At 43.8% G+C, this 27,032-nt stretch overlaps 1 protein-coding gene across 1 annotated transcript in view; it reads right to left on the reverse strand.

Moving 5' to 3' along the window:
* Window positions 1-1,480: 1,480 nt before the first annotated feature.
* Window positions 1,481-27,032, reverse strand: part of CREBRF (CREB3 regulatory factor) — a 38,290-nt gene continuing 12,738 nt past the window's right edge. Inside the window, exons 2-10 of the mRNA XM_075344616.1 lie at window positions 13,401-13,587; window positions 13,044-13,169; window positions 10,382-11,477; window positions 9,091-9,285; window positions 7,019-7,208; window positions 6,302-6,375; window positions 6,072-6,194; window positions 5,204-5,313; window positions 1,481-4,829 (exon numbers count right to left, since the gene is read on the reverse strand). Of these exons, the coding sequence (XP_075200731.1) occupies window positions 4,809-4,829; window positions 5,204-5,313; window positions 6,072-6,194; window positions 6,302-6,375; window positions 7,019-7,208; window positions 9,091-9,285; window positions 10,382-11,477; window positions 13,044-13,169; window positions 13,401-13,508 (2,043 nt within the window). The 5' untranslated portion in view covers window positions 13,509-13,587 and the 3' untranslated portion in view covers window positions 1,481-4,808. The remainder of the gene's footprint in view (window positions 4,830-5,203; window positions 5,314-6,071; window positions 6,195-6,301; window positions 6,376-7,018; window positions 7,209-9,090; window positions 9,286-10,381; window positions 11,478-13,043; window positions 13,170-13,400; window positions 13,588-27,032) is intronic.

Below are 27,032 nucleotides of genomic sequence, written 5' to 3' on the forward strand. Positions count from 1 at the left end.
CAAAGCATGAACTAGTTAAAAGGCTTTTTTTTTTTTTTACATAGTTTTCATTTTGAGACTGTTATATACACGGTTTTAATACCCTTTTCTGGAAAAGGACAGTGCTGGGAGAGCTGATATAAGTGTTTGTAATGTGACACAGCTAAACTCAGCTGTGCTACCCTCCACTGGACCTTGTCTGAAAGGTCTTAGTCATGTATGCTTTCCAATAAGGCAAAACGTTAGACCAGGCAATCAGGACTACTAACATTTTAGCTGCTAAATATGTTTTATTCCACTCTGAAGGACTGAATTTTCAAAGTTCTCAACTCCCGGGTAAAATCTGTATTCAGTGAAGACAAATTTGTACGTTACAGAATAGGAGTATGTAGAAGAGAGGGGATAGGTGGAGGGAAAAGCTCTGCCACAGACTCATCCATTCCCTCTCCATAGAATCTAAATCAATGCAACTGCCATCTCCTAGCTCAGTAATGGCAAAATTTGTCTTTAATGAATACAGACTTTACCTGTGAATTGAGAATTTTTAAAGTGAATGGTCATTCCTGGAGGAGAATGAAGCAATTGCGCCAACAAGATATCTCATAAAGTTGCTTATGTTCTTGAGTACTATTGACCCATGAAATAAAAATTATAACCACAGTTCATCTTTAAAAGGGAACCGGTCACCAGATTTGACCCCTATAAGCTGCGGCCACCACCAGTGAGCCCTTATATACCGCATTCTAGAATACTGTATGCAAGAGCCCAGGCTGCTCTATATAATGTAAAAAAAACCAAAACACACTTTTAGGCTATGTGCGCACGTTGTGTAGTGTCACTGCTGAAAATTCTGCAGCGATTTGGCAGTGCATGTGCGTTTAAAACCGCATGTATTGTGACTGCTGAATTGATGCAGAATTCATGTGCTCTGGATGCTTGCTCTGCCATAGACAGAGTGTGAAACGCATTCAAAGCGCACAAAATAAGTGACATGTTGCCTTTTTGAACGCAGCGATTCGGCAACAAATTGCAGCAATTGTTTTTGCACAAGTCATAGACTTTGCTGGGGACACAGAATGCATGCGTTTACACTGCAGTGCAAAGCGCTGTGGAAACGCATGGAAATACGCAACGTGCGCACATAGCCTTAAAATACTCACCTAGGAGCGGTCCGGTCAAATGGATGTTTGTGTTCTCCGGTCCGGTGCCACCTCTCTGCTGCGATCTCTGTCCTCCTTCTACCCAGCCCACTGTGGATGACATGTCCTACCTCAACCACACAGGCCGGCATTGCAGTCCTGCGCAGGTGCACTTTGATCTGCCCTGCTGAGGCCAGATCAAAGTATTGTAGTGCGCATGTGCGGGCGGTATTTAACCTTTCCTCGTGCCTGCGCATTACAGTACTTTGATCTGCCCTCAGCAGGGCAGATCAAAGAGCATCTGTGCAGGACCACAACGTCGGCCTGTGTGGATGAGATAGGACAGGTCATCCACACCGGTATAGGTAGAAGGAGGACGGAGATTGCCACAGAGAGGAGACGCTGGACCAGAGAGCAGTGACGCCCATCGGACCGGACAGCCCCCTAAGAGAGTATAATAAAGATGTTTTTTACGTTATACAGTGCAGCCTGGGCTCCTACATACAGTATTCTAGAATGCTGTCTAAGAGCTGGTAGTGGCCGCAGGTCATAGGGGAAAAACCTGGTGACCGGTTCCCTTTATGTGGTATGTGTCAGCAGGCCTTGGTCATTTTAAATATTTTTTTTTAGTGATAGGCTTCAACTACAAATATATCATGTTTCCCAGGACGCGGTGTAGGGCTATGTGTGCACGTTGCATACTGCCTTGACAACTATTCTGCAGCGATTTGGCAGGGCATGTGCGCTCCAAATCGTTGCAGAAACACTGCGTAATGGATGCAATGTGTCTGCAGAATAAATATCGATTTCATGCGCTCTGGATGCTGCCTCTCCCATAGAGTGGGAGCTGCATCCATAGCGCTGCGCTCTCAAATGCAACGTGCGGATGGATTATGCACAATCTTCATAGATTGTGCTGGGGACGCAGGATGCATGCGTTTACGCTGCAGTGCAATGCGCAGCGTAAACACATGAAATTTCGCAACGTGCACACATATCCTAAGAAGAACCTAACAGTCCAAAAATATTACTGCATAAAACAAGACCCAAATCATAAGGATTACCTGTATGAAGTTTACCTATATCAGTGACATGCAGCTTCACTTGACCCAACATATAGTTTGCTATAAGGCTAATGTTGAGCTTCACAAATGATGACTAAAGGCCGCTTTACACGCTACGATTTATCTGACAATATGTCGTCGAGGGTCACGGTTTTCGTGACGCACTTCCGTCATAGTTAGCGACGTCGTTGCGTGTGACACCTACGTGCGACTCCGAACGACCGCAAATAGGGTGAAAATCGTTGATCGTTGACACTTCATTCAGTTTCAAAATATTGTTCGTCGTTTGGAACGCAGCAGACATATTGCTACGGGTGACACCCTGCTAACAACGAACAACATCCACACGACTGCCTTGGTCAAACAATATATCGCTGAACGATGTAGCGTCGTTTGTGAGATGTGTAAGTGTGACCGCTACAAAACGACCTATGAGCGATCTCGGCAAATCTAACAATGATCTGGGCGTGTCACATCGCTAACGAGATCGCTAGCGATATCATTGTGTGTAAAGCGGCCTTAACTGTGCACAAACTAAGGATAAAGCTACAACCAACAATGTACCCGAATACTGAATCTTAACATACTGTATTGACGCTAGTGCCGCCACATCATACCCAATGCCTGCATTCTACATACCTGGTATTCTCTAGGTAGCTAAAATTTAAGGAACATGTGATGAATGTTTCCGTATCGCACAGGATTGTTAGTTAAGACTTTATTAAGACCACAGACAAAAATCAACCCCCAAATTTACAAAATATATAAGGCACATCTTAGGAAGCCATCTCATTTTTGGCATTACAACTACCACAGTACCATAGGACATCATATAAATTAAAAAAAGAGCATAATCTACAACATTCATCACTGAATTTTTATGGCATATACTTCAAGAATTTGTATGAATAAATCGGAGCCGAATGTAACAAGGCTATAGATAGACGTCGGAAATGGAAACTGGAGCACGGTTTTATTTTAAAGACCAACGACCAACTGATCGGGGCTGAGCCAGAACAGACATCCACTTAAACTCACCGGCTGTAAAGGTTTTTTTTTTTTTTTTTTATAGAGCCGCACCCCTGCCATACTTTCTTTACCAGGAAAGGAGTATTACTACACTCCATGCATCTGCAGAAATACTACATGCAGGATAAAACAAAAACATACTCAAAAAACATGAAATAAATTCAAGTCCCTAACATCCAAAGAAGCAATTCCTGCAGTACTAATACAAAAATATAAAATCTATTTTTTTTTCTTTAAATATTTTAACATCATAAACCTTTTTATATATCTCTCATATCAGATCATGCTCTGACTGATCAAGAACATTAAGAAAAAAAAATATTGGCAAATATTACAATATTTAAATTTCTGTCTCTCTTCCACCCTTCGGTCTGAAGATTTAGGTGCATGTTAACAATAGCAAAAATAGATATATTTATATAGATATATATATTTATCTTGTTTTACAATGCCGATGGGCCTACCAGTTTCATACCACCTTGCTAGGATGGGAAATATTAGAACTAGATTAATGAAATGTAGCAGCTCCACTTATCCTCCAAAAATCTGAAAAATAAAACAAATAAAAACAAAAAACACAATAACTAGTCTATCTACAATGGGAAAATCTGTCTCTTGAATGTAGACACAAGACTGTGAATGCACCCTCCAAATGTATATACTGATACTCTTAAAATTGGACCACTACAAAAAAAAAAAATAAAAAAAATTCACAGTTTGTTAAATTCCCTAGCTATCCCAGAATTCCGCTGACCTCAGTATTATATATATATTTATATATTTTTTTTTATATTTTTACATTCATTACAGTATTTTATAAGCTGTGCAAATCTTTACTTTGACTGGCAGTCTGCCACCTCAATGTGTTTTTCTTTGGTACAAAACAAAAAAAAAGAAAAAAAAGAAAATCAAAAGTAATGTGCAATTTTTGTTTCTCTCTTTTCCAAGTAAAAGTACCAAAAAGAAGAAAAAGAACAAACAAGGAAAAAAAGTGCGGCTTATAGTTCAAGAGCCACCTTTTTTTTTTTCTATTTTTTTTTTTTTTTCATTTTTTTGTTGTTTTTTTTTTACCTTTTTATATATCTATTATAATTCACAGACTCTGTGGCACATATCTACATTTTTTAACATGTTCCTATGTACATTCGGAAAAAAAAAAATAAAGAGGAAGTCACAAGGATTTCAATTTTTAAACATTGAAGCTTAACCCGATAAATATGCACCAAACTATGCATCTTAGGCCACTACACTACAAGGTTTAAAATATCTTATAATGTTTTAAAGCATACAAAAAATCCTTAACGGCTTTAAGCTGTAGAAGAGTCTTTTTCACTCCGCAAATTACAAGGCACAAAGATAAGTCTTTAAGATCAAAGTCCCGCTTGCGACAGACTGTCAGCTATCGCAAGGTTGTTTTATCCACAAGTACATGTTTTATAGAAAGCCACTTTTTGACATTTGCACTGCTACCGCCTCATTTATTGCAGTGAACCTGTGCAAGTGCTGCATTCGGAGCAGGAATCATGTCTTTACCTCCCATTTCAGGTAGTGGCTTGTTATCACTTACGTCTGAAGCTTATTCCAGCTAATTTTGGCATTAGCTAAAAACTATGTGAATCTAAAAACAAAAAAAAAATAAAAATGGTTTCTGACTCTAAGACAAACACTACAAATACATTATATGTTGCCTATTTTTTGCACATTTAAATTGAACATATAAACTCTATGGCAATGATAGAATTGCTGCCAATAGTACTCTATGAACAAGTAGCCACTAACGACCGGACATTGTGATAACACAGAGTTCCATGCAATGGGTATTCGCACTTGTCAGCATGTCAGTTTGCTTATTCCACCCAACAAACCTGCTAAATAGAACCATAACAGATTATGAAAGGCTATACATGCAAAATTGAAGATTTTAGTGCAGACTTGGGAGAAGACACGAGATAATGACGCCTGAGCACTGGCTGTGAAGGGAAGGCGTCACACCTTAGAAGTGGGTATACGGAGCCCCACTAGGCCACCAGTGGGATCCCCCTCGGAAGTTTTTTCCAAAACTTGATTTACAAACTCCGATGTCTGGCCTGCTACTGATGAACCTGAAAGGAGAAGCAAAAAGCGATTTTTAGACATTCAATTCTAAGATTAGAAGCAGTTATTTGACTGTAAACCTAACAGTTGTTGACAAGGACATTATAACACTGTTCATAAATGTGGACCATCTACCCCATATTAATTAGGCACTGAGGGACACACTTGGTTATGTATTATGTGAAACGAATAGATATTGCATGGATAGACAATATAGGAAGTCGATTAGCCATAGTTTATCAAGTGGAAATCATTGTGAATGTTCAGACTGTCTAGTGATGCGCAATTGTGTATGCCAGTATAAAAACATGCAATCGACAACTAATGAAAACTGATCTCTAAATATGTTTAGGCCCGTTTCACACTTCCGTGAAAAACAGACGTTCTTCACGGACTTGTAAAACCCGCACATGTCCCTCCGTGTTCCGTGATTCACTGCACACGTGGGTTGTCTATGTGTAATCCGGGCTCCGTTCTCTGTGGTCCGTGATTGCACATAGAGATCAACTCACCATGTCATGCCCCCTCCTGTGATTGACACCTCTCTGTCAATGTTCTATTTCTATAGAGAGCCTGGTGTGGGCAGGGACCGCTCCCCTCAGCTACACGACTAAAGCTAAAAGCGGCTACAGCTAGTAATCTAAGTGATACACCATTGGATTCAGAATCTCTTTGCCTACATCATGTGGCTCTCAGATGAGGTAGTAAAAACCTGCTGTCAGATTCCCTTTAACTGTTGTCTGAAATGTAAAAAACAGTCACATACCTAGTGTATCCTTGATAAGATTATCCAGTTTTTGTTCCATACTTGCTGACCATTCCTCCCATGGAATCTGCATACGAGTCATGATCTCTTGCTTGATTGAATTGATCACAAACAGCAAATTATCTGTAAAATTGTATATATTAAACATATATATGATCTATAGTACATAACGTTACAGACAACAGCAGAGCGGTCATTCAGAATGTCATACACTGTCATTAGGAACTTACCATATTCTGTATTCAGGCCCCACAACTTTACTTTATTAGCTTCGTATTGTGCCTTTTTCTTTAGCCGGCAGGCTCTGAAATTGAAGAATAAGCAAAATTTATCAAAGTTTCCATAGCCTTATCAGAAATGAATTCAGGTGACGTAAGGTCAGAAAAGAATGCTCTATACGGTGAGTATATTGGCACACAGGGGAACAGATACATGAGAGTTCATAAGTAAAGGTGCACTTACACTGCAGGTGTATTGGGAATCAGCATTCCTAGAAACAATCGTTTCCCAATAATCATGCAATGTAAATGCTGCAAATCATCACACAAATGAGCAAAACGTTCGCCAGTTTCCCAAATGTGGAGATCATACTCAATACCTAAATTAAGGAGGTTTCTAAACTCCTATTTTAATTTTACATCATTTGCATATCATGCTTATTGATCCAGTGAAATCCATAATTCTATAACTCTTCCATCTTGCAGAGTATATAAATGCAGCTATAAGCGGTAAAATAATGTTTTTTGGTAAACTAGTAGTATGAACATTGAAACTCCCCCTGCGTTAACATAATTGGGTTTCTTACATCTGGTAAGGACCACAGATGTTGTTTTTACGCTAAAAAATTGAGCTTTAGCATTTCTATTGCCTTTACTGCTGATTTCTTATGCCTTTTTACCATTACAGTAACATATTAGTCCGTTGGTACCTAATTACAGGTAAGTTACCTGGAAGCCAGTTTGTTTTTTTCCTTTCGAGAGCGGGGCCTGGCAGTTACGGGAAGCTCAGATACAGGCGTCAGGTCACTGATCACCTTGTTCAGTTTACGCAACTCCCCTCCAATCTGTAGAAGCTTTTTGGGGTTGGGAGTTAAGTCTTCCACGTCAGTTCTGCGAGACTTCTTCACGGTGTATTTGCCTGTTCACACAACATTTAAGGTGTAATTACACTTGTCAGTTAATATTTTACCATATAAAATCGTAAATGCAATCTTACAGAGTTTTAGCAGATGTTCTCATATATATAAGTGCATCTCAAGAAGTTAGAATATGATCAAAAACTTAATTTCAGTAATTCAATACAAGAAGGGAAACACATTATATAAAGTCATTACACACAGAGTGATCTATTTCAAGTGTTTATTTCTGGTAATGTTGCTGATTATGGCTTACAGACAAGGAACACCCAAAATGTCATTATCTCAGAAAATTAGAATATTATATAAGACCAACTGAAAAAATTATTTTAATCTCAGAAATGTTGGGGCTTGGAAGCCCAAGTTGCTTTGATAGTAGCTTTCAGCTCGTCTGCATTGTTGGGTCTGGTGTCTTCCTCTTGACAATACCTCAGATTCTCTATGGGGTTTAGGTCAGGCGCGTTTGCTGGCCAATCAAGCACAGTGATACTGTGGTTATTAACCAGGAATTGGTACTTTTAGCAGAGGGGAAAGGTGCCAAGTCCTGCTGGAAAATGAAATTTCCATCTCCAAAAAGCTTGTCGGCAGAGGTAAGCATGAAGTGCTCTAAATTTCCTGGTAGACGGCTGCGCAGACTTTGGTCTTGATAAAACACAGTAGACCTACACCAGCAGATGACATGACTCCACAAACCATCACTGTTTGTGGAAACTTCACACTAGACCTCCAGCAGCTTGGATTGTGTCCTCTCCACTCTTCCTCCAGACTCCACTGAGCAACAGTCCAGTTTGTTTTCTCCTTGGCCCAGGTAAGACACTTCTGGCGGTTTCTATTTGTCATGAGTAGCTTGACACAAGGAATGCGACAGTTGTAGCCCATGTCCTGGATACGTCTGTGTGGGGTGGCTCTTGAAGCACTGACTCCAGCAGCAGTCCACGCCTTGAGAATCTCCCCAAATTTTTGAATGGCCTTTTCTTAAAAATCCTATCAAGGCTGCAGTTATCAAGGGTTGCTTGTGCATTTTTTCCTACCACACTTTTTCCTTCCACTTTCAACTTTCTATTAATATGCTTGGATACAGCACTCTGAACAGCCAGCTTCTTTAGCAATGACCTTTTGTGGCTTACCCTCCTTGGAGTGTGTCAATGACTGCCTTCTGGACATCTGTCAAGTCAGCAGTCTTCCCCTTGATTGTGTAGCCTACTGAACCAGACTAAGGGATCATTTTAAACACTTAGGAAGCCTGTTTTCTGTTAATTATGCTAATTTTCTGAGATGACGACTTTTGGGTTTTCATTGGCTGTAAGCCATAATCATCAACATTTGCAGAAGTAAACACTTGAAATAAATCGCTTTTTCTAATGACACTATATAGTACAGGTGTTTCACTTTTTGTATTGAATTACTGAAACAATAACTTTTTGATGATATTCTAATTTATTGACAAGCACTTGTATATGCCAGAAAATAAGACCTATGTGTTATCAGTAGAATAAAGTGGAAACAGCAAAGTGACGCTCCAGTTCAGCCACCACTGATCATGAGGAGCTCACCATGAGTCTGCAGATGATAAAGTGGTATGCTGGATTCTTAGCACGGTTGTCAATTTCTTTAACTTATTGGACATTTGTTGCACACCCTGATGATAAACCACCAATGTTCTGCTGGGACACTACATTTAATTGTAATTAATTTTCGTATCTATACTACAGATATTTCAAGTCCACCTTTAACAATAACATTTTTTTTTAAGTTTGTAACGACTTTCTGATAAGATGTCAAGCAATCACTGGTAGCTAATTAAAATAGCAGAAGCCAACACATTACAACTAATCTATAGCAGATGATTGCAGGCACTATTATTTGACCAATCGTACTACCTACCATGATGCAAGCCATTTTTCTGATACATATTACTGGGCAGAGTGTCTCTGTTCCACTCAGATGGTCTCAGCATTGCTTCTTGCTCAGAAGGCATGAGCTGCTCGCTGTATTCCCAAAAGTACCGCCGTTTTCCTCTTTTCCTTGTAGACACTGCCGTAATCCCTTTTAAGTCGTCAACTGAATCATTTTCATAACCTAAAGTAAAAACCATGTTATGAAATCTTAATCTCAAAATTAGGGGTCCTGTAAAAATCCATTAGATTTTGACACAGTCTTCAATGTAAGATTTCCTGAAAAGCAGGTTCCTAACTTCTGGGCTCAATGGAAAATCTAGTCATTAATAATGCTGGTGTCTCCAAATGTAGCAGAGGGGCTTTTAGGCCCCAGTGTTCTGACTGCTACCCATGCTTTTCCTTTAACTAGTTCTTTGGCTTTCCGGATATTTAATAGTGGGCAATATGTATTAAATGGTTAGTAAAACCTATCATTTTCTACACTGCAAGGTAACAGGTATAACATAAAGCCTCTGAAATGAAACAACTTTGATACCATCAAGACTATGGCAAAGATTCTTCAATAGAGGCCATTTTCTCAATGCTCTTGTTGAGGCGCTATATGAAGTCAGAAGCTACAGATTCATGAAGTTGTGGATGCCACAGCTTCTGATGAGTGGTGTGCACCTCTGGGAGCTATGCCAGAAATCTTACTCCAGTCAGGGACTGGAGTGAGATTGCTGACAAAAGCAATACCACAACTCATTAATTAGATTAACTGTGGCATCACACCCTGCTCCTTTGGCATGAAAACACCAAAGCATCAAAAAATTTTTGAAATGTTGTGATCTTTCAAAGCTTTTACACGCTTACTTGGCAAAAAAGCTGTGATGAAGAAGGACCAAACTATTTACCAAAGGTGTCGATAGGATTTAATTGTAGCCCACTTCATGACTCATCATAAAAATTATTAGTAGTGAAAAAACCTGTGTGGAGATTTCTGAACCAAAAAGGAAGAAGCACTGTTCACCCTTCTCTATGACCTTGCGGCTTTGTTCATCTGAACAACGGAAAGTCAGAGTTAGAGGAGTACCCGCTCATAGACTGTATGAGTCCATACACTGCTCTACTCTGGCTTTCAAGAATACCTGAGCTAATACCAGCCACAAGGTTATAGCAATGATCATCAGTATGGGTCTGAGCACCCGGACAATCACCATATAAAACCTGTGGCATGTGAAGCTGGCATATTAATGTTCAGACTGAAATAGAACAGATCGCTTTATGCATTCAATTACCTGGTTCAGAGAAGGTGTCACTAATATCATCTTTATCATCCTCAAAGTCTTCTTCCTCTTCTTCTTCCTCTTCCTCTTCCTCCTCCTCTTCTTCTTCATTTTCAGATAGTTCATGCTCACTACCAAAACCCTCATCATGATCTTCTTCATCCAAATCAACCTCCTCATCTTCATCTTCTTCATCTTGTGGACCCTCAGTCTTTACCATTTCTGTAAGCCCCTCTGAGACAAAAAGTGAGTAGTTGTGCTCCTCCTTCTTTTGTGAGGGGTCAGATACAGATGCCGATACAGTAACATTCCCTTCAACGGCGCCAATGGTCACCACATTCTGAGGAGGGCAAAATAGCTTTTGAGTCTCTCTAAAAGGCAAGATAGCGCAGCTTTTCCGGCCTAATGAAGTTTCCCCAATTGTCCTTTCCTGCTTTTTGGCCATTGCTCCACAAAAACATGTGTTCTCCTTTGCTGCGTCTAGTGCAACAACTGTGCTTGTCGGTCGTGTTGGCAGTACCGTGCTGATCTTTACCTTTGCTTTCTTCACATAGTCCTTGCATTCCACATGGAGGTTGACCTTCTCCTCACAAGAAATATTAGTCTTTGCTGCCATCTGTGGACTTGCAGCTGCCTTGACAGCTTTTAGGGAGCACTCAACCGATGGCATGTCAGGTGGAGAAGTCTTAGATGCGCTAACCGGCACAGTAATCCTTCCAGAGGATACTTTCTTTCCTGGAAGAAATGTAGCTCTAGCTGCTAATAAGCCTTCTGTGTAACAAAAGGAATCGACCACTGACTGTGAATCCTCGCTGTTAAGCTGAGCAAGTGTGGGGGTTTTACTAATGACCTCCTCATCTTGATAGGGACTCGAAAAGTCATCCAAGCCAAGATAGTCCACCTCCTTGGTTCCCCAAATATCGCAACTTGTAAGCTTTGTATACTTTGTTAGATCCTCACAGTAAGTGTCCCACTGCTCCCAGTGAGAAGATAGGGATGGACTGTTCCCCAGGATGTCAGCCAAGGAGTCCAAGGATTCCAAATCTTTGCAGTCTTCCAGCATTAGAAAATTATCCGTTGGGCTCTGTTGATAACCCAACTCTCGATCCTGGGGACACGATTAAAACAAAAAAAAAAAATTGTAAGACTATGGCTTACCAAATAGTGTATTTCCATAATAAAAACACATAACTTGTGAGCCAACCTTGGGTTGACAAAATGTGCAAAAAAAAAAAAAAAAAAAGTGCTGTCCACTTTATGGGTAGTATTGTGTATGTGAAATCATGTTTTCCAGAAATCATATGTTACAAATGTGCATTTGTCACTGTATGCAGCAAGGATTTCAATTATGCGGGCTCGCCCTATCAGCAGCTGGGAGACAGGTTTCTCCCTATGCATAGTAGTACAGCAAAATCTGTCAGTCTAGAGCAGAGGTCCCCAACCCTTCTAGCCTTGAGAGCCACATTCAGCTCTGAGAGATGGTTGTGAGCCAACTCTTAGATCACTCTGTCAAACTCTAACGGCACGATTTAAAGCGCCACAGGGGGATAGCACTGATCCCCGCCGCCCCCGTGGCAATCAAGGGACACCGATGTGTTACCATGACAGCGTGGGGGTCAGATGATTATCTCTGACGCTGTCATGAGTCACTTCTTGTGAGAGCCACCAAAGCGCAGCCACTCACAGGAACACAGCATTTTACCTGATCAGAGCGATGCTGCAGCATCGCTCTAATCAGGAGAAGCAATCACAGTTTACAGTCAGTAAAAGTTCCCTAGAGGGACTGGGGAAATATAAAAAAAAAAAAAAGAAAAAAAAATATATTTTTAAAAAAATATGAAAAATAAAACAAAAAACCCTAAAAAGTTGAAGTCACCCCCTTTTGCCCCACTGAAGATAAAACAATGAAATAAAATGTAAAAAAAATAAAAAAAATATACACATATTTGGTATCTCCGAATTCAGAAATGCCCGATTAAATCAATTAATCTGATCAGTACACAGTGTAGCGAGCAAAAAAAATCCAAACACCAAAATTACGTTTTTTTTGCTCACCGCAACATTGCATTAAAATGCAATAACAGGCGATCAATATGTTGCATCTACGCAAAAATTTAATAATTCCAAATGCCTGCTCAAGACAGAAAAAATAAGCCATCACTGAGCCCCAGATCCCAAAATCATGAGAATGATATGGGTCTCTGAAAATCGTGACAAAAACGGAATTCTTTATTTGGACAATCGTCAGAATTTTTTATTTAACCAATAAAAAGTAAAACAATACATGTTGATATGATATCTATGAATTCGTACCAATCATAATGACAAGTCAGTTTTACCATTACCATGGTGAATTTTAAAAAAAAAAAAAAAACAAAAAAAAAAACCAAAAAAAAAAAAAACCACTGTGGAAATTTCACAATTTATCCACATTTCGATTTTTTTTTCCTTGCTGTCCAGTACACTATATGTTAAAATGAATGGTGTTATTAAAAAGTACAACTTGTCCCGCAAAATGCAAGCTCTCATATGGCTATATTGACGGAAAAATAAAAACGTTATGTCTCTCGGAAGAAGGGGAGGAAAACACAAAAATGAAAACTGGAACATCTAAAATGGCTTTACGAGCCAACAAATTATAGCAGTCCGTGGGCTGTTAGTGACTGTGGCTTACCAATTCATACATGAAGTCTGGGTCAGAGCTGGTGGCCAAAAGTTCTGTGCTCATCAAAGTCTGCTCAGCAAATGCTGGACTGTGGAAAGCGTCCCCAAAAGGAGGATCCATTCCACTTACACTTGGCTATGAGAAAAATAAAAACAATATAAGGAGAGTGACAATGATACAAGCACAAAATAACAATCATGTAATAGATGAGAGCGGGTTAGAAAAAAAACAGATACAAGACTATAGTACAAAGTCACAGATCACAATCGGAAAGAGAATAATCCATTAAGAAAACCCTCCATTATAATGATGCCGGCTTTGCAGAATAGCTTATGGCTCTAAGTTTGTATAGCCAGAAAAACTCACCTGAGGCATCTCAAAGTCAGGCTCTTCCAGACGTTCTGAATGGGCTTTCTTCTTCTCCAAAGACTTTCTAACCCGCCGCTTCTTTTTAGTATCGAGAAAAGTATACATGCATTGAAGAGTAGAGATACACAAGAGAGGACAACGGAATCACAGGCTCTCCATCCAAAGCCTGCGTCACAGGCAGAACCTGGGAAGAAGAACCAAAAAATGAGCAAAGGTGAGGATACTGTGAGTGCATTCAAGAAATGTTTGGTGAGAGGCAACTCCATGCCATATGAGAACACCCTAGAATTTATTAAAGGGAATCTTATAGAGCAGAGGTCCCCAACTCCAGTCCTCAAGGCCCACCAACAGTGCAGGTTTTTGGGATTTCCTTAGTATTGCACAGGCCCAGGTGCTGGTTCCAACAGCAGTGCAATGCTAAGGAAATCCTGAAAACATGCACTGTTGGTGGGCCTTGAGGACTGGAGTTGGGGAACCCTGTTATAGAGTCCATGTCCATGTCCAACCCGCACCCCCCCACCTATTGACTCAAACAAGCTCCTTGTGGTAGCTTGTTGCTCTGTACATTTCCCTAAAAGCATTTTTCAAACTTGGCCAGGGATGAGACTATTAGCGGCTGACTTGTTATGGGGGCGTTGTGTGTCTTTTGACCAATGTGACCTGCTGTAGGCGTAAGTAACATGACTAGCAAGAGCGGCGCCATCCTGACAAAGCACATTAAGCTGTGAATACACGCCCGGGCTTCATCGGCGCACTGTGCACACTTAGGGAAGCAGTTGTGATGCAAGACTCAGCTAGCCGTTACCTCCGCCGCTACAATTTTTGTGGTTGGCTGTGTCCTATATCACCAATGCCTCACTGGGCATACAGTGTGCCGATTAAGAGTATGTACAACTGGCTTACTGCACTTTGTCAAAGGCAGAGATCTGTAAAGAGCTGGAAGTGACGTGGCTCGTGCAAATCATGTTACTCATACACACCGGATTAGTGTGGAGGAACACACGGCCCCATGCAGTGGTATACTGTAATTAGCGGCACACCGCAAGGCCGGTGTGAGGCCTATGAGTAAGCTCAGGTACTGGGCCCCCCCTGCCCACCATCGCACATTCAACTGTATTGGCATCTTACATACTGTGTGTGGAGGGCAATGTGGAGGAATTAACGGTGAAGGCATGAAAGGGTCTACATGGGGCACTTTTGTTAGCATCAAACTTTATAGGTGCAATGAAAGGGGGAATATAGGGGCTTCAATAGAAGGAAAAATATTTTGAAGTACTGCAAAGTTGTGTAATATGATCTTTGGTGAGTCCACTGAATATTTATTTATTTTTTTGTTAAGGGGCTTGAAGGGGTGGGCACAATTAGCATTTCTGCTATGGGTCCCCATGACTAGTCACTCGCTAATTAGCCTATCCCTCCCTGGCAAACTTATAAAAAACATTTTAGGGAAATTTGATAATAAATCTTTATTTCTACAGCTCCTACATATTCGGCAGCGCTTTACAATTCAGAGGCTCATATACAAACAAGTAACAGTTATAGAAAATACAATAATTAGAGCAAAAAAACACAACCCTGCTCGTGAGAGCTTACAATCTACAATGGGGGGGGGGGGGGGGGAGACGGATGGGATGACAAGGTACAAGTACTTATTTACAACGATAATCCAGCCATTTCAAAGAAATGAGGGATAGATGAATGCTATCTGAACCAGTCAGCCAATCTAATCTTGGACTATGTGAATTTTATTTGATTAGGGAGTGTGACAGGCCACCCTAAAAAGATATGTTTTTAGGGAGCGTCTGAAGCTGAGTAAGTTGTGAATCGCCCTAGTTTCTTGGGAGTAGAGCATTCCAGAGGATTGGTGAGGCTCGCGAGAAGTCTTGGAGCCGGGAGTGGGAGGTTCGAATTAGTGTGGATGTTAGTCGAATGTTGTTTGCAGAGCGTAGGGAACAGGTAAGAGACAGAGAGCAGGGTGGAGAAGTATGGGGGTGCCGCACTGTGGAGAGCTTTGTGGGTGAGAACAAGCAATTTAAATTGGATTCTGTGATATATGGGCAGCCAGTGCAATGACTGGCACAGAGCAGACGCATCCGAGTATCGGTAAGGCAGATAGGTGACCCTGGCTGCAGCATTAAGGATGGACTGTAGAGGAGAGAGCCTAAGCAAGAAGACAACGAAAGGGGCTTATATGAATCTATAAAAGAGTGGAATAAAAACATTGGGAGGTTTGGAAGACATGGGGAAGCTGTCAGGTTCCCTTTAAATAGTTTTAAAACCGTGGTTATGGCCCAGGACGGCTAGTCAGAAATCTGCATCCATATTTGCAGATCAGTTTAAGAAATTAAAGAGAAACTATGGGCAAAAAAAAAAAAAAATCAATCTTACCATTAGACAGTTTTGTTACATAAGGCCCATGATTTTTTTGCTGTTGACCGCATTGTCTGCAAGATGGTCAGAGGGTATGGTTCAGTGCCTTGTGACATGCAAGGTGGGAGACACATGACCTCAATCCTTATGGGCCTAGAGATCCCAGCAATCAGTTAGAACCCCACAAGTGTTTTAAATTCCTGTATATTGAAAAGTTGTATGTTTCTCAATACAAAGTGCAGCTCCAGTGACAGCAACAGTGAACAGGACTGTGGGAAAAGCGACAAAGTGCACCTCCAGTGACAGCAACAGTGAACAGGACTGTGGGAAAAGCGACAAAGTGCACCTCCAGTGACAGCAACAGTGAACAGGACTGTGGGAAAAGCGACAAAGTGCACCTCCAGTGACAGCAACAGTGAACAGGACTGTGGGAAAAGCGACAAAGTGCACCTCCAGTGACAGCAACAGTGAACAGAACTGTGGGAAAAGAAACAAAGTGCACCTCCAGTGACAGCAACAGTGAACAGGACTGTGGGAAAAGCGACAAAGTGCTGCTCCAGTGACAGCAACAGTGACCAGGACTGTGGGAAAAGCAACAAAGTGCACCTCCAGTGACAGCAACAGTGACCAGGACTGTGGGAAAAGCGACGAAGTGCACCTCCAGTGACAGCAACAGTGACCAGGACTGTGACAGTAGAATCCTCTCCTACAAAGTTGCCATTAAAATAACAGACAAAGCCATGAAATTTCACATCTGTACCTCACAATAAAAAGAGCTTCTTTATTTTTTAATCCCATCAAGACTAATTGTGTTTATTCCATATTATTCCAATAATTTATGTGTGAAAATTAAGAAAATGTCACAAATTTTCAAACTTTTTTATGCCTTTAAACCAAAGAGATATGTCACAAAAAAAACAGTTAAGAAATAACATTTCCCACATGTCTACTTTACCTCTCAGCACCATTTTTTAAACATTTTTGTTGTTTTTGAAGTTAGAACGGTTAAAACTTTATCAGCAAATTCTCATTTTTCCAACAAAATTTACAAAACCATTTCTATTTTATCGACCACATCACCTCTGAAGCGACTTTGAGAAACCTAGGTGACAGAAAACACCCAAACGTGACACCATTCTAAAAACTGCACTCCTGAAACTGCTCAAAACCACATCCAATAAGAAGTGTATTAACTCTTCAGAATGTTTATAGGAGCAAAAGCAATTTGGAAGGAAAAAAAAAATGAAAATTTTACTTTTCCCTCACAAAAATGTTACTTTAGCCCTAGATTTGGCATTTTTATAAGGGTAACGAGAAAATGCACATATAATTTGTTGTGCAATTTCTCCTGAGTACACTGATACCCCACATGTGGAGGAAATTTACTGTTTGGGCGCACGGCAGGGCTCGGAAGGGAAGCAGCGCCATTTTGACTGAAACAGACTGCAGACATCATGTCACATTTGCAAGACCCCTGGATTGCCAAAAGAGCAAGGGGGGGGGGGGGGGTGTTTAATATTTCAACAATTTTTTTTTTCCTTTGTCGGTATTAGGGGACATTAACTTTCATTTTTCTGATTGCCAGTATAATATACTGCAATGCACAAACATTGCGTTATATTATACCTGTCATGGCAGGACGGACATTCTCCTGGCATGGTCTAACAGGCTTACAAAAGATGGAGGATGACGTGGAGATCAGTTTGATAACTTTGGGTTGACATGGCAAAGATCGGGCACCTGTGATCACGTTGTGGGGGTCCTGATAGCATGGGAGAGGGAGCGTACTCCATCTCACTGCCTCCTAAATGCTGCGATCCCTATTAATTACAATGTTTAGGGGGTTAAACAACCAGGGGTAGTTCCTGTGCCCGCATGATCACAATGACGTACATTTACATCATTCTGTGGGAACCCCCTCCCAATCATGACGCTATTGTATTTCAAATTTCGTGACTGGGTTAAAGGGAATCTTGTCAGGAGGTTTTTGCCATTTGCCCAGAGTTGCACGATATAGAGGCAGATATCCTGATTCCAGTGATCATCACTTACGGGATTGCTTGCTATAGTTTCATAGAATCCCAGCTTTCTCCGTTATAGATGTATTGCATCAGCTGGAATACAGAGCTGTGTATAATCCAGCACCGACCACTGACTGTCAGCTTTCTGTGTACACTTTAATTGCTTAGAAAACTGCCAATCAGTGGTAGCGGCGGGGTTATACTGCTTTTATCCAGACAAGACACCTAGTCTGGCAGTGATGGGACCGTTCCAGCAGTGGTCGGCACTCGCGCTCCTGGTGTTTACGTGATGTTGTTACATCATGCGAGCCCTTCACTCAATCAGTGCCGGATTCATTCTCCCCGCCTTCAGATGAATCCAACATCGAGAGGACGTCAGAGCTGCGGCTGGCTGATCTCTGCCACGTCTGAAGTCAAGAGAGTGAAGCCGGGTCTGATTGGGTGCACGGCTCGCTCACATGATGTTACAATATGAGCCCCGAGAGAGCAAGTGCCGACATGGCTGGCATTGGAGGGGAGTATACGTTTTCATTTTAGCCTGGCCAAACACTATGAGAAGGCTTTGTCGGGGTAGTGGACAACCCTCTTAATGGTAAACACTATTGAATGCTAAAGATCATGTTACAAAATTGGAAGGGATTAAAATCATTTAAGCAAAAAGTAGAAGTTTAGTATAAGCGTCACTACAGGAGTAGTATTTATAAACCGGTCAGGCATCCATTGCACAACCTTTCCTCTTGATTACACAACGGTTTAGGCTCCTGACAAATACAACACGCAGAATCTACGAGAAGGCATAGCACATTTGTCATGGTCAGTGTAACAGATTCCCCTAGTGGAAAATATGTGCTAACATCAGTGACAACACATTTAAGCAAAAACACAGTCTCTCTTTCTAAGTAAATCGCATATTCATAAAAGTACGGAAAACCAAGAGAGACTTTGTACAGATCCTTCTAGCATTTCCAAACAAAGTCTTTCACTACCCAAAAACCCATGTGTGAATGAGGGTCTTAGGCTAGTTTCACACTTGCGTAGAACGGCATCCGTTGCATTGCGTTGTGTGACGGATGCAACGGATGTGTTGCATATAGTGGCACAACGGATGGTACAAAACAACATAATCAGCTTTTTTTTTTTTTTTTTTTTTTTTTTTTTTAACAGTTTTACCAGCGGCAGACTATTGTGAACGATCAGCTGATCACCCAGCTGCCGGGCGCTCAGCTGATCGCTCACAGCAGCCGGTCGCCGGCTGATCAGCTGATCGTTCGGCCGCCGAGAATGTGTGCGGGGGCGAAGTGCGGGGTGGGTGGAGCCGGGCGGGGCCATGGCGCTGAGGACAGGTGAGTGTGTGAGTGTGTATGCGTGTGTACATGCGGAGCGGAGTGCGGGAGGGGGTGTAGCCAAGCGGGGAAGTGTCGGGCTCCCTCCACACATAGCCAGGGTAAATATCGGGTAACTAGGCAAAGCACTTTGTTTGGTTACCCGATGTGTACCCTGGTTACGGGTGCAGGGAGCCAGAGAGAGCATGCGCAGTGAATTCCTAAGGATTCTGCTGCTCAAAAAAAGTTACATGCTGCGTTTCTTCCACCCAGCGGAAGCAACACAGCGTCGCCCAGCGGAAGCAACGCAGGTACTTTTGGCACAATCCGTCATCCATACAAGTCTATGGGAAACAGCGGAATCCGTTAGCGAATTTCACTGTTTTCCAAAAGGGCGGATTGTGACAGAAGGAAAAAAACGCAAATGTGAAAGTACCCTTAGACAAAATGTCCATCAGCAACACAAACTCATTTGGGGTCTGTCTCGTGAAACCCTTCACTAATCAGCTAACTGAAGGGGTCACAAGTAGAGATGAGCAGATCTGAACTTTAAAGTTCGGTGTTTTTATCAAACACAGCCTTTACAAAAAAAGAAAAAAAATTTAAAATCAGTATTTGAGTTTGGGTGCTTTACGTATGCAAACCACTCAAGCGATGATTGATCTGCTCAGGTACGCTCAGTGCTTGGCCCAATCTTACATGGCTCACGTGGGAGGTAAAATTAGTAATATTGGACATAGTGTGCACAAAATAAAAAACAATTAACAACCATACCTCCCACCCCGGAAGTGATCCGTTTACAGCTATATGTGAGCGGAGATTTGAAGTGGCCAATCAGTGACTTCCAATGAGGTCCAGATCAAGTCCAAGTCCGGCTGAGCCTGCAGAACCCGAACTTACACAGGTCCGCTCATCTGTATTCACAATGCCCCTGAAGGACCACTGCCTGACACATTGAGGCTGGTTTCAGATGTCCGTGTTTTAGGTATGTGTGACATCAGTTTTTAACACGGATGACACATGTGTCCATGTTAGCCTATTGTGTACTCACACGACAGCGTTTTCACACAGATTGTGTGGCCCCGCTATTTCACACGGACATGTGTCCGTTTTTTCTCCGGCAGCATGGGTGTCACATAGACCGCACACTAATGTGATCAGTGTGACATCAGTGTCACACGGACCGGAGAAAACATGGGTTTTTAAATAAAAAGATTTTCTATATTTACCTCCTCCTAGCAATGTCTCCGTCTCTGCTGCCTCCCGCTCCTGACCCCCGCTCATTATTTTCATTGACTATTGCAGTGACCAGCTGGGAGCAGGGGCATCGCGGTAACAGCGCTGGAGACAGCATCGCTGGGGACATTGCTAGTGACAGGTGAGTATCCTGCCAGCAGTGTGTGTGTGCAGGGACGTCCAGGAGGTCATCGGATTTCCCAATGAACTCAGATTACCTCCTGATGACACCCCTGCGACAACTGCGCTACAGCGAGTGTCATGATGGTGACTTCCAGGGGTTCATGAGAGTTCATTGGGAACTCTGATGACTCCCTGGATGTCCCTGCACAAACTGCTGTCTACTCACCTGTCACCGGCGATGTCCTGGCGGTGCTGTCCTCGGCTGTGCTGTCCGGCGCTGTCCCCGCGATGCTCCGGCTTCCAGATCCTCGGGCAGTGAATAATCAATGAAAATAATGAGCAGGGGTTAGGAGCGGGAGGCAGCAGAGCCGAAGACCGCATCGCTGGATACAGGTAAATATAGAACATCTTTTCATTGCAGAGATACGCGTTTTACCCAGTACGTGTCACACGTATGCAAACATGGATATCACACGTGTGACACACGCGTGACCATAACCATGTGTGCGACTGGTACCTGATTAAACACGGACGTCTGAAACCGGCCTTATAGTGGCTGTGAATGGTACTGCACGCTCTCCCACACAAGTAAATTGGAGAGAGCAAGCTGTACCATTCAGGGCCACAACACAATGTATGGAGCTGTATCAGTCACTGAAAACCCCTTTAAGGATTGCAGGCTCTATGGTTAGCACAGGTAATGCTTACAGGAGTGCTCAAGTCAGTGGGAGCCCCAAAAAAATTGGAGGGGAAACAACAAAACCATGTGTTATTGTAAAGGCTGCTTATTGATCTGAAAGAGCCAAGCAGCCCATAGAGCTTGTGGAACCCATCTAAATGTATATCTACATCCTAGTGTACCTGTCTATGGAAGAACTACAAACCTATCAACATAAAGGTACTGGCCTATCAACTCCACAGGGAATATCCGGAATGTAATTCATGTCATACTGGGGAAAAGAAGCTTCATTCCTCCAAAGTAAACATCAAGGGACAGTCGCGCCCCTGTAATTGGAAATCTTGATGCTACATTCCCACGATCAGCATTTGTTGAGAATGTCTGCACCTTAGTTTGCTTACGCTTTTTCATTCCGTTATTGTATGCATTTCTGACGCTGTATTTTTGTCTCTGTTTGCTCCGTCACGCATGTAATATAGCAGCTTTGTTTTTGAAAGTCCTGGTACTGAAATTCTTAAGTGTGGATTACATGCGTTTTTGATGCATTTCTATGCACTAAAAATGCATATGTGTTTTTTACATCTAATGCAAGTCTATGGGGAAATTCAGCACAGACAGACTCCGCATACCCACAAGATAAATTGACATGCTGCGGCTTGGAAAAACGCACCGCGGGTCAGTTTGCGCAGTGGAAAAAAGAAGCACAAAGTACATGAGATTACCATTAATCCCATCCACTGTGCTTGTACTGTAAAATGCTGCATCTTTTAAGCAAAAATACGCTAGTTCAAAAGCGCGAGTAAAACGCACCATGTATGCATGTACCCTAAAGGTTTATTCAGGTTTCAAAAAAGTTAGAGTTTTCCAGATTACTTGGCGATTTTCAGCCATGCACAACTGCCCAACCTCCCAGCTCTCTGCTTGATTGACAGCTCGGACAGCGGCAGAATTGTGCAGCTGGTTCAAAGTGTGCACGCTCCAATGTGGCTATAAGAGGCAGCATTGAAAAAGCGCAGAGGAATGGAATCTGGTCACATCCAGAGTTAAAGGGGTATTCCAGTCTCCAAGATACTATCCCAACATGTACTAGGCGTGATATTATTATTATTATTATTATTATTATTATTATATAAAAAAAAGTAATAATAATAATATTAATAGCAAATACCTCTAATTAGAAATGTATTAAATGGGAATACCCCTTTAAGTGTACTCCAGAGTTAATGGCCATTTTAAAAACGCTATTGAAGACTATGAAAGCACTGCATGTTTGGCTTCCACTGCTGGACAGCAGCAATGACAGGGAATCTAGGAAAGGAGCTATAAACAAAACAAAAAAAAACCCCACACAGATCTGCATGAAAATTTGCCTTCAGAGCTTATTTTAAGTAAAAGAGGGAGTTACCAGTGTGAGACATGTAATAACTGACACTTTGCTCTCATCATACACTGCGTGGCTAGAGCCCACACCGCGAGGAAGCAGTGAGCATGGTCTTATTACAAACATTAAGCAGCACTATCCTCTCATAGTGCTAGCACCATGCCCAATTGTAAAAAACACAATACAGCAGAGTTGAGCCTTGTTTCAATGCAAACACATTTGCAGTGCTGTCAGATCTGCTGTACTGCCCCTCCTCCCACAATGGCTGTTTGTGAGGTGGAAGATGAAGCACCATGACGAGACAACTGCAAATGTTAGTACAACAGGAGTGAACTGTGCAAACCCTACAAGAGATAGTAATGGCAGACACTATACAGAATTTAAAAAGGGCTGGATGCAGCTTATCTATATAATTGCCTTAGTCTGTCTGTCTGTCTGTCTTGCTCCAAAATTGTGTCCTTACGGTGACACAAAGCGGATTGGCCGCTGGGCTCGCCATGGCCCCGCCCCCCGCACGGATTGGCCACTCGCCCAGGCTCCGCCCCCACACGGATTGGCCTCTCGCCCCGGCACCCTGCACGCATTGGCAACTCGACCACGCCCCACCCCCCTCACGCATTGCGCGCTCGCTCTGGCCCCGCCCCCGCACACATTCCCCAAACCGACACGGAGCCACGACTCCCAGGTGAGTACTGTACCCCCGGGAGCCCACATCAGCATACGCCGCCAACCCAGCCGACACATACCCTCGCATTGCTGGGGTTGCCGGCGTACGCTGGTGTGGGCTCCCGTGCGAGCGGGGGACGGGATACGCTGGTAACCATGGTAGCATAGTTATCAGCGCATCAAGGTCCTGCAGCGGCGGAACATACACACACGCACACATCAGATCACACTCACTCTCACACACACCTCACATCGCATCCACACACTCACAACATCCTGGGATATCGCTTGCTTCTCGGCGGCGATACTGTGCAGTGACCTTCCAGGACCTGCCGGAGGATCACATGGCCAGAAGCATGTGGTATCTATGGATGTTGTGAGTGTGAGCGCGTATGTGCAATATCGTCAATGTGTGTGCGTGTATGCGATCGGGTGTGTGCGTGTATGCGATCGGGTGTGTGCGTGTATGCGATCGGGTGTGTGCGTGTATGCGATCGGGTGTGTGCGTGTATGCGATCGGGTGTGTGACTGTGGAGCATGATGGGGGGTGCACAGCATGGGAGATGGAGTGCGCAGCATGGGGGATGGAGCACGATGGGGAGTGCGCAGCATGGGGGATGCAGCACGATGGGGAGTGCGCAGCATGGCGGATGGAGCACGTTTGGGAGTGCGCAGCATGGCGGATGGAGCACGATGGGGAGTGCGCAGCATGGGGGATGGAGCACGATGGGGAGTGCGCAGCATGGGGGATGGAGCACGATGGGGAGTGCGCAGCATGGCGGATGGAGCACGTTTGGGAGTGCGCAGCATGGCGGATGGAGCACGTTTGGGAGTGCGCAGCATGGCGGATGGAGCACGTTTGGGAGTGCGCAGCATGGCGGATGGAGCACGTTTGGGAGTGCGCAGCATGGCGGATGGAGCACGTTTGGGAGTGCGCAGCATGGCGGATGGAGCACGTTTGGGAGTGCGCAGCATGGCGGATGGAGCACGTTTGGGAGTGCGCAGCATGGCGGATGGAGCACGTTTGGGAGTGCGCAGCATGGCGGATGGAGCACGTTTGGGAGTGCGCAGCATGGCGGATGGAGCACGTTTGGGAGTGCGCAGCATGGCGGATGGAGCACGTTTGGGAGTGCGCAGCATGGCGGATGGAGCACGTTTGGGAGTGCGCAGCATGGCGGATGGAGCACGTTTGGGAGTGCGCAGCATGGCGGATGAAGCACCTTTGGGAGTGCGCAGCATGGCGGATGGAGCACCTTTGGGAGTGCGCAGCATGGCGGATGGAGCACCTTTGGGAGTGCGCAGCATGGCGGATGGAGCACCTTTGGGAGTGCGCAGCATGGCGGATGGAGCACCTTTGGGAGTGCGCAGCATGGCGGATGGAGCACCTTTGGGAGTGCGCAGCATGGCGGATGGAGCACCTTTGGGAGTGCGCAGCATGGCGGATGGAGCACCTTTGGGAGTGCGCAGCATGGCGGATGGAGCACCTTTGGGAGTGCGCAGCATGGCGGATGGAGCACCTTTGGGAGTGCGCAGCATGGCGGATGGAGCACCTTTGGGAGTGCGCAGCATGGCGGATGGAGCACCTTTGGGAGTGCGCAGCATGGCGGATGGAGCACCTTTGGGAGTGCGCAGCATGGCGGATGGAGCACCTTTGGGAGTGCGCAGCATGGCGGATGGAGCACCTTTGGGAGTGCGCAGCATGGCGGATGGAGCACCTTTGGGAGTGCGCAGCATGGCGGATGGAGCACCTTTGGGAGTGCGCAGCATGGCGGATGGAGCACCTTTGGGAGTGCGCAGCATGGCGGATGGAGCACCTTTGGGAGTGCGCAGCATGGCGGATGGAGCACCTTTGGGAGTGCGCAGCATGGCGGATGGAGCACCTTTGGGAGTGCGCAGCATGGCGGATGGAGCACCTTTGGGAGTGCGCAGCATGGCGGATGGAGCACCTTTGGGAGTGCGCAGCATGGCGGATGGAGCACGTTTGGGAGTGCGCAGCATGGCGGATGGAGCACGTTTGGGAGTGCGCAGCATGGCGGATGGAGCACGTTTGGGAGTGCGCAGCATGGCGGATGGAGCACGATGGGGAATGCGCAGCAAAGGGGATGGAGCACGATGGGGAGTACGCAGCATGGGGAATGGAGCACGATGGGGGGTGCGCAGCATGGGGGATGGAGCACGATGGGGGGTGCACACCTCCCCCCACACACACACACACGCACGCACTGGGAACCACAAACACCGCCCTACACAGACACCCACACAAACGGACAACGCTGCACACACACACACACACACACACACACACACAACACCCAACACACAAATATACGCACATACCGCACAACACACACATTGCACAAAACATACCTCCCCCCAAAACACACACACACACACCCCACACAAACCGCGCAACACACACACACAAACGCTACAGACACAGCGCTCCACAAACAACGCAACACACGCAACACACATACAACACCACTCTCACCCCCCGCCACACCCAGAACATGTACAGCCCCTACACAAACACTTGGTAACTACACACAACATACATACATATATATACATATATACATATATATATATATATATATATATATATATATATATATATATATATATATATGTATCAAAAATCATACATTAACTACACAATACGTAAATTCCAGAATTTCCGATGCGTAGAATCGGGCCACCTTCTAGTTATATCTATATAGGCATATACACAGGGCACTGGGCTGACATGGCAACCCATCGACTATGTGCAAAGGATTTGGGGGGAGGGGGGGCTCTCTCTATTAGATGTCACGGTTTCTATTCCATCATTTCAGAATATTGAACAATTGTTGATTGGGCATCAGTAACACAAGGACTTAAAATTAGGTTTATATTACCCAGTGTAATTACCATGTGTATATTTGAAAGGAGGATTGGTCAAGTAACTTTATATTCACGAACAAGAGTACGCAGGGTCCCATTAACCAAGCAGGTGTGCTACCTGGAATAGAGCATAGGTAGCAAGGCCAGGATCACAGACTGAGCCTAATAGCTTTGAGGGCAGTGAGCGCTGCCCATAGAAGCCAACTGGATCACTGGATTTCATTTCTAACCTAGGAAAATGAAAGCTGATTTCTGATTGATTGTCATTGGGAACACTGATACACAACAGTCAAAAGTAAGGATAGGGCTAGGTTTGACATTTATTATCCAATTTCATGTCAAGGATCAAGATTGTGAACAAGTTTTATGGGGTGCGTACACGTTCCCATGTACTGATGCATCAGTTTTTTTAATCATTCCTCAATGTAAAAAAGTGTTGGATCACTCTAGGTCCCATTGCTGGTGTTCCAGTAGTTCATCTCATAGCTGCAGTAAGGAGAACTTTGCATGGAGTTCCATGTACAGACAGTTACTCAATGCTGAATGATGGATCACTCTAGGTCCCATTGCTGGTGCCACCTGTGGAACCTACAAAAGGTGACCTTAAGCCCCAGTTGTTCCTCGTCACATAACTGCAGTAAGGAGAACTTTGAATGGAGCACCATGAACAGCACTCTGCTGTTCCCATCAGACCCACTCATGGTGAATGGAGCATTTTGGTCAGCCTCAAGAGTAGTAATGCAATGCTAAAGCTTCTCGTCACAATGCCGTACAACGATGATGATTGGTGAGGACTCTGCCCAAAAAAGCACATTACCAGTGATGTAGATAGGTGATAACGGACTTGTGAAAAAACCCTTCAAGTTGGACAAAGGGTCATTCAAAGAATCCATAAAGATACCTCTGCTAACAAACTAAAGGCCACGTCACACTAAGGCTACTTTCACA

The sequence above is a fragment of the Anomaloglossus baeobatrachus genome, chromosome 4, assembly GCF_048569485.1.
Source record: "Anomaloglossus baeobatrachus isolate aAnoBae1 chromosome 4, aAnoBae1.hap1, whole genome shotgun sequence".
Classification (NCBI taxonomy): Eukaryota; Metazoa; Chordata; class Amphibia; order Anura; family Aromobatidae; genus Anomaloglossus; species Anomaloglossus baeobatrachus.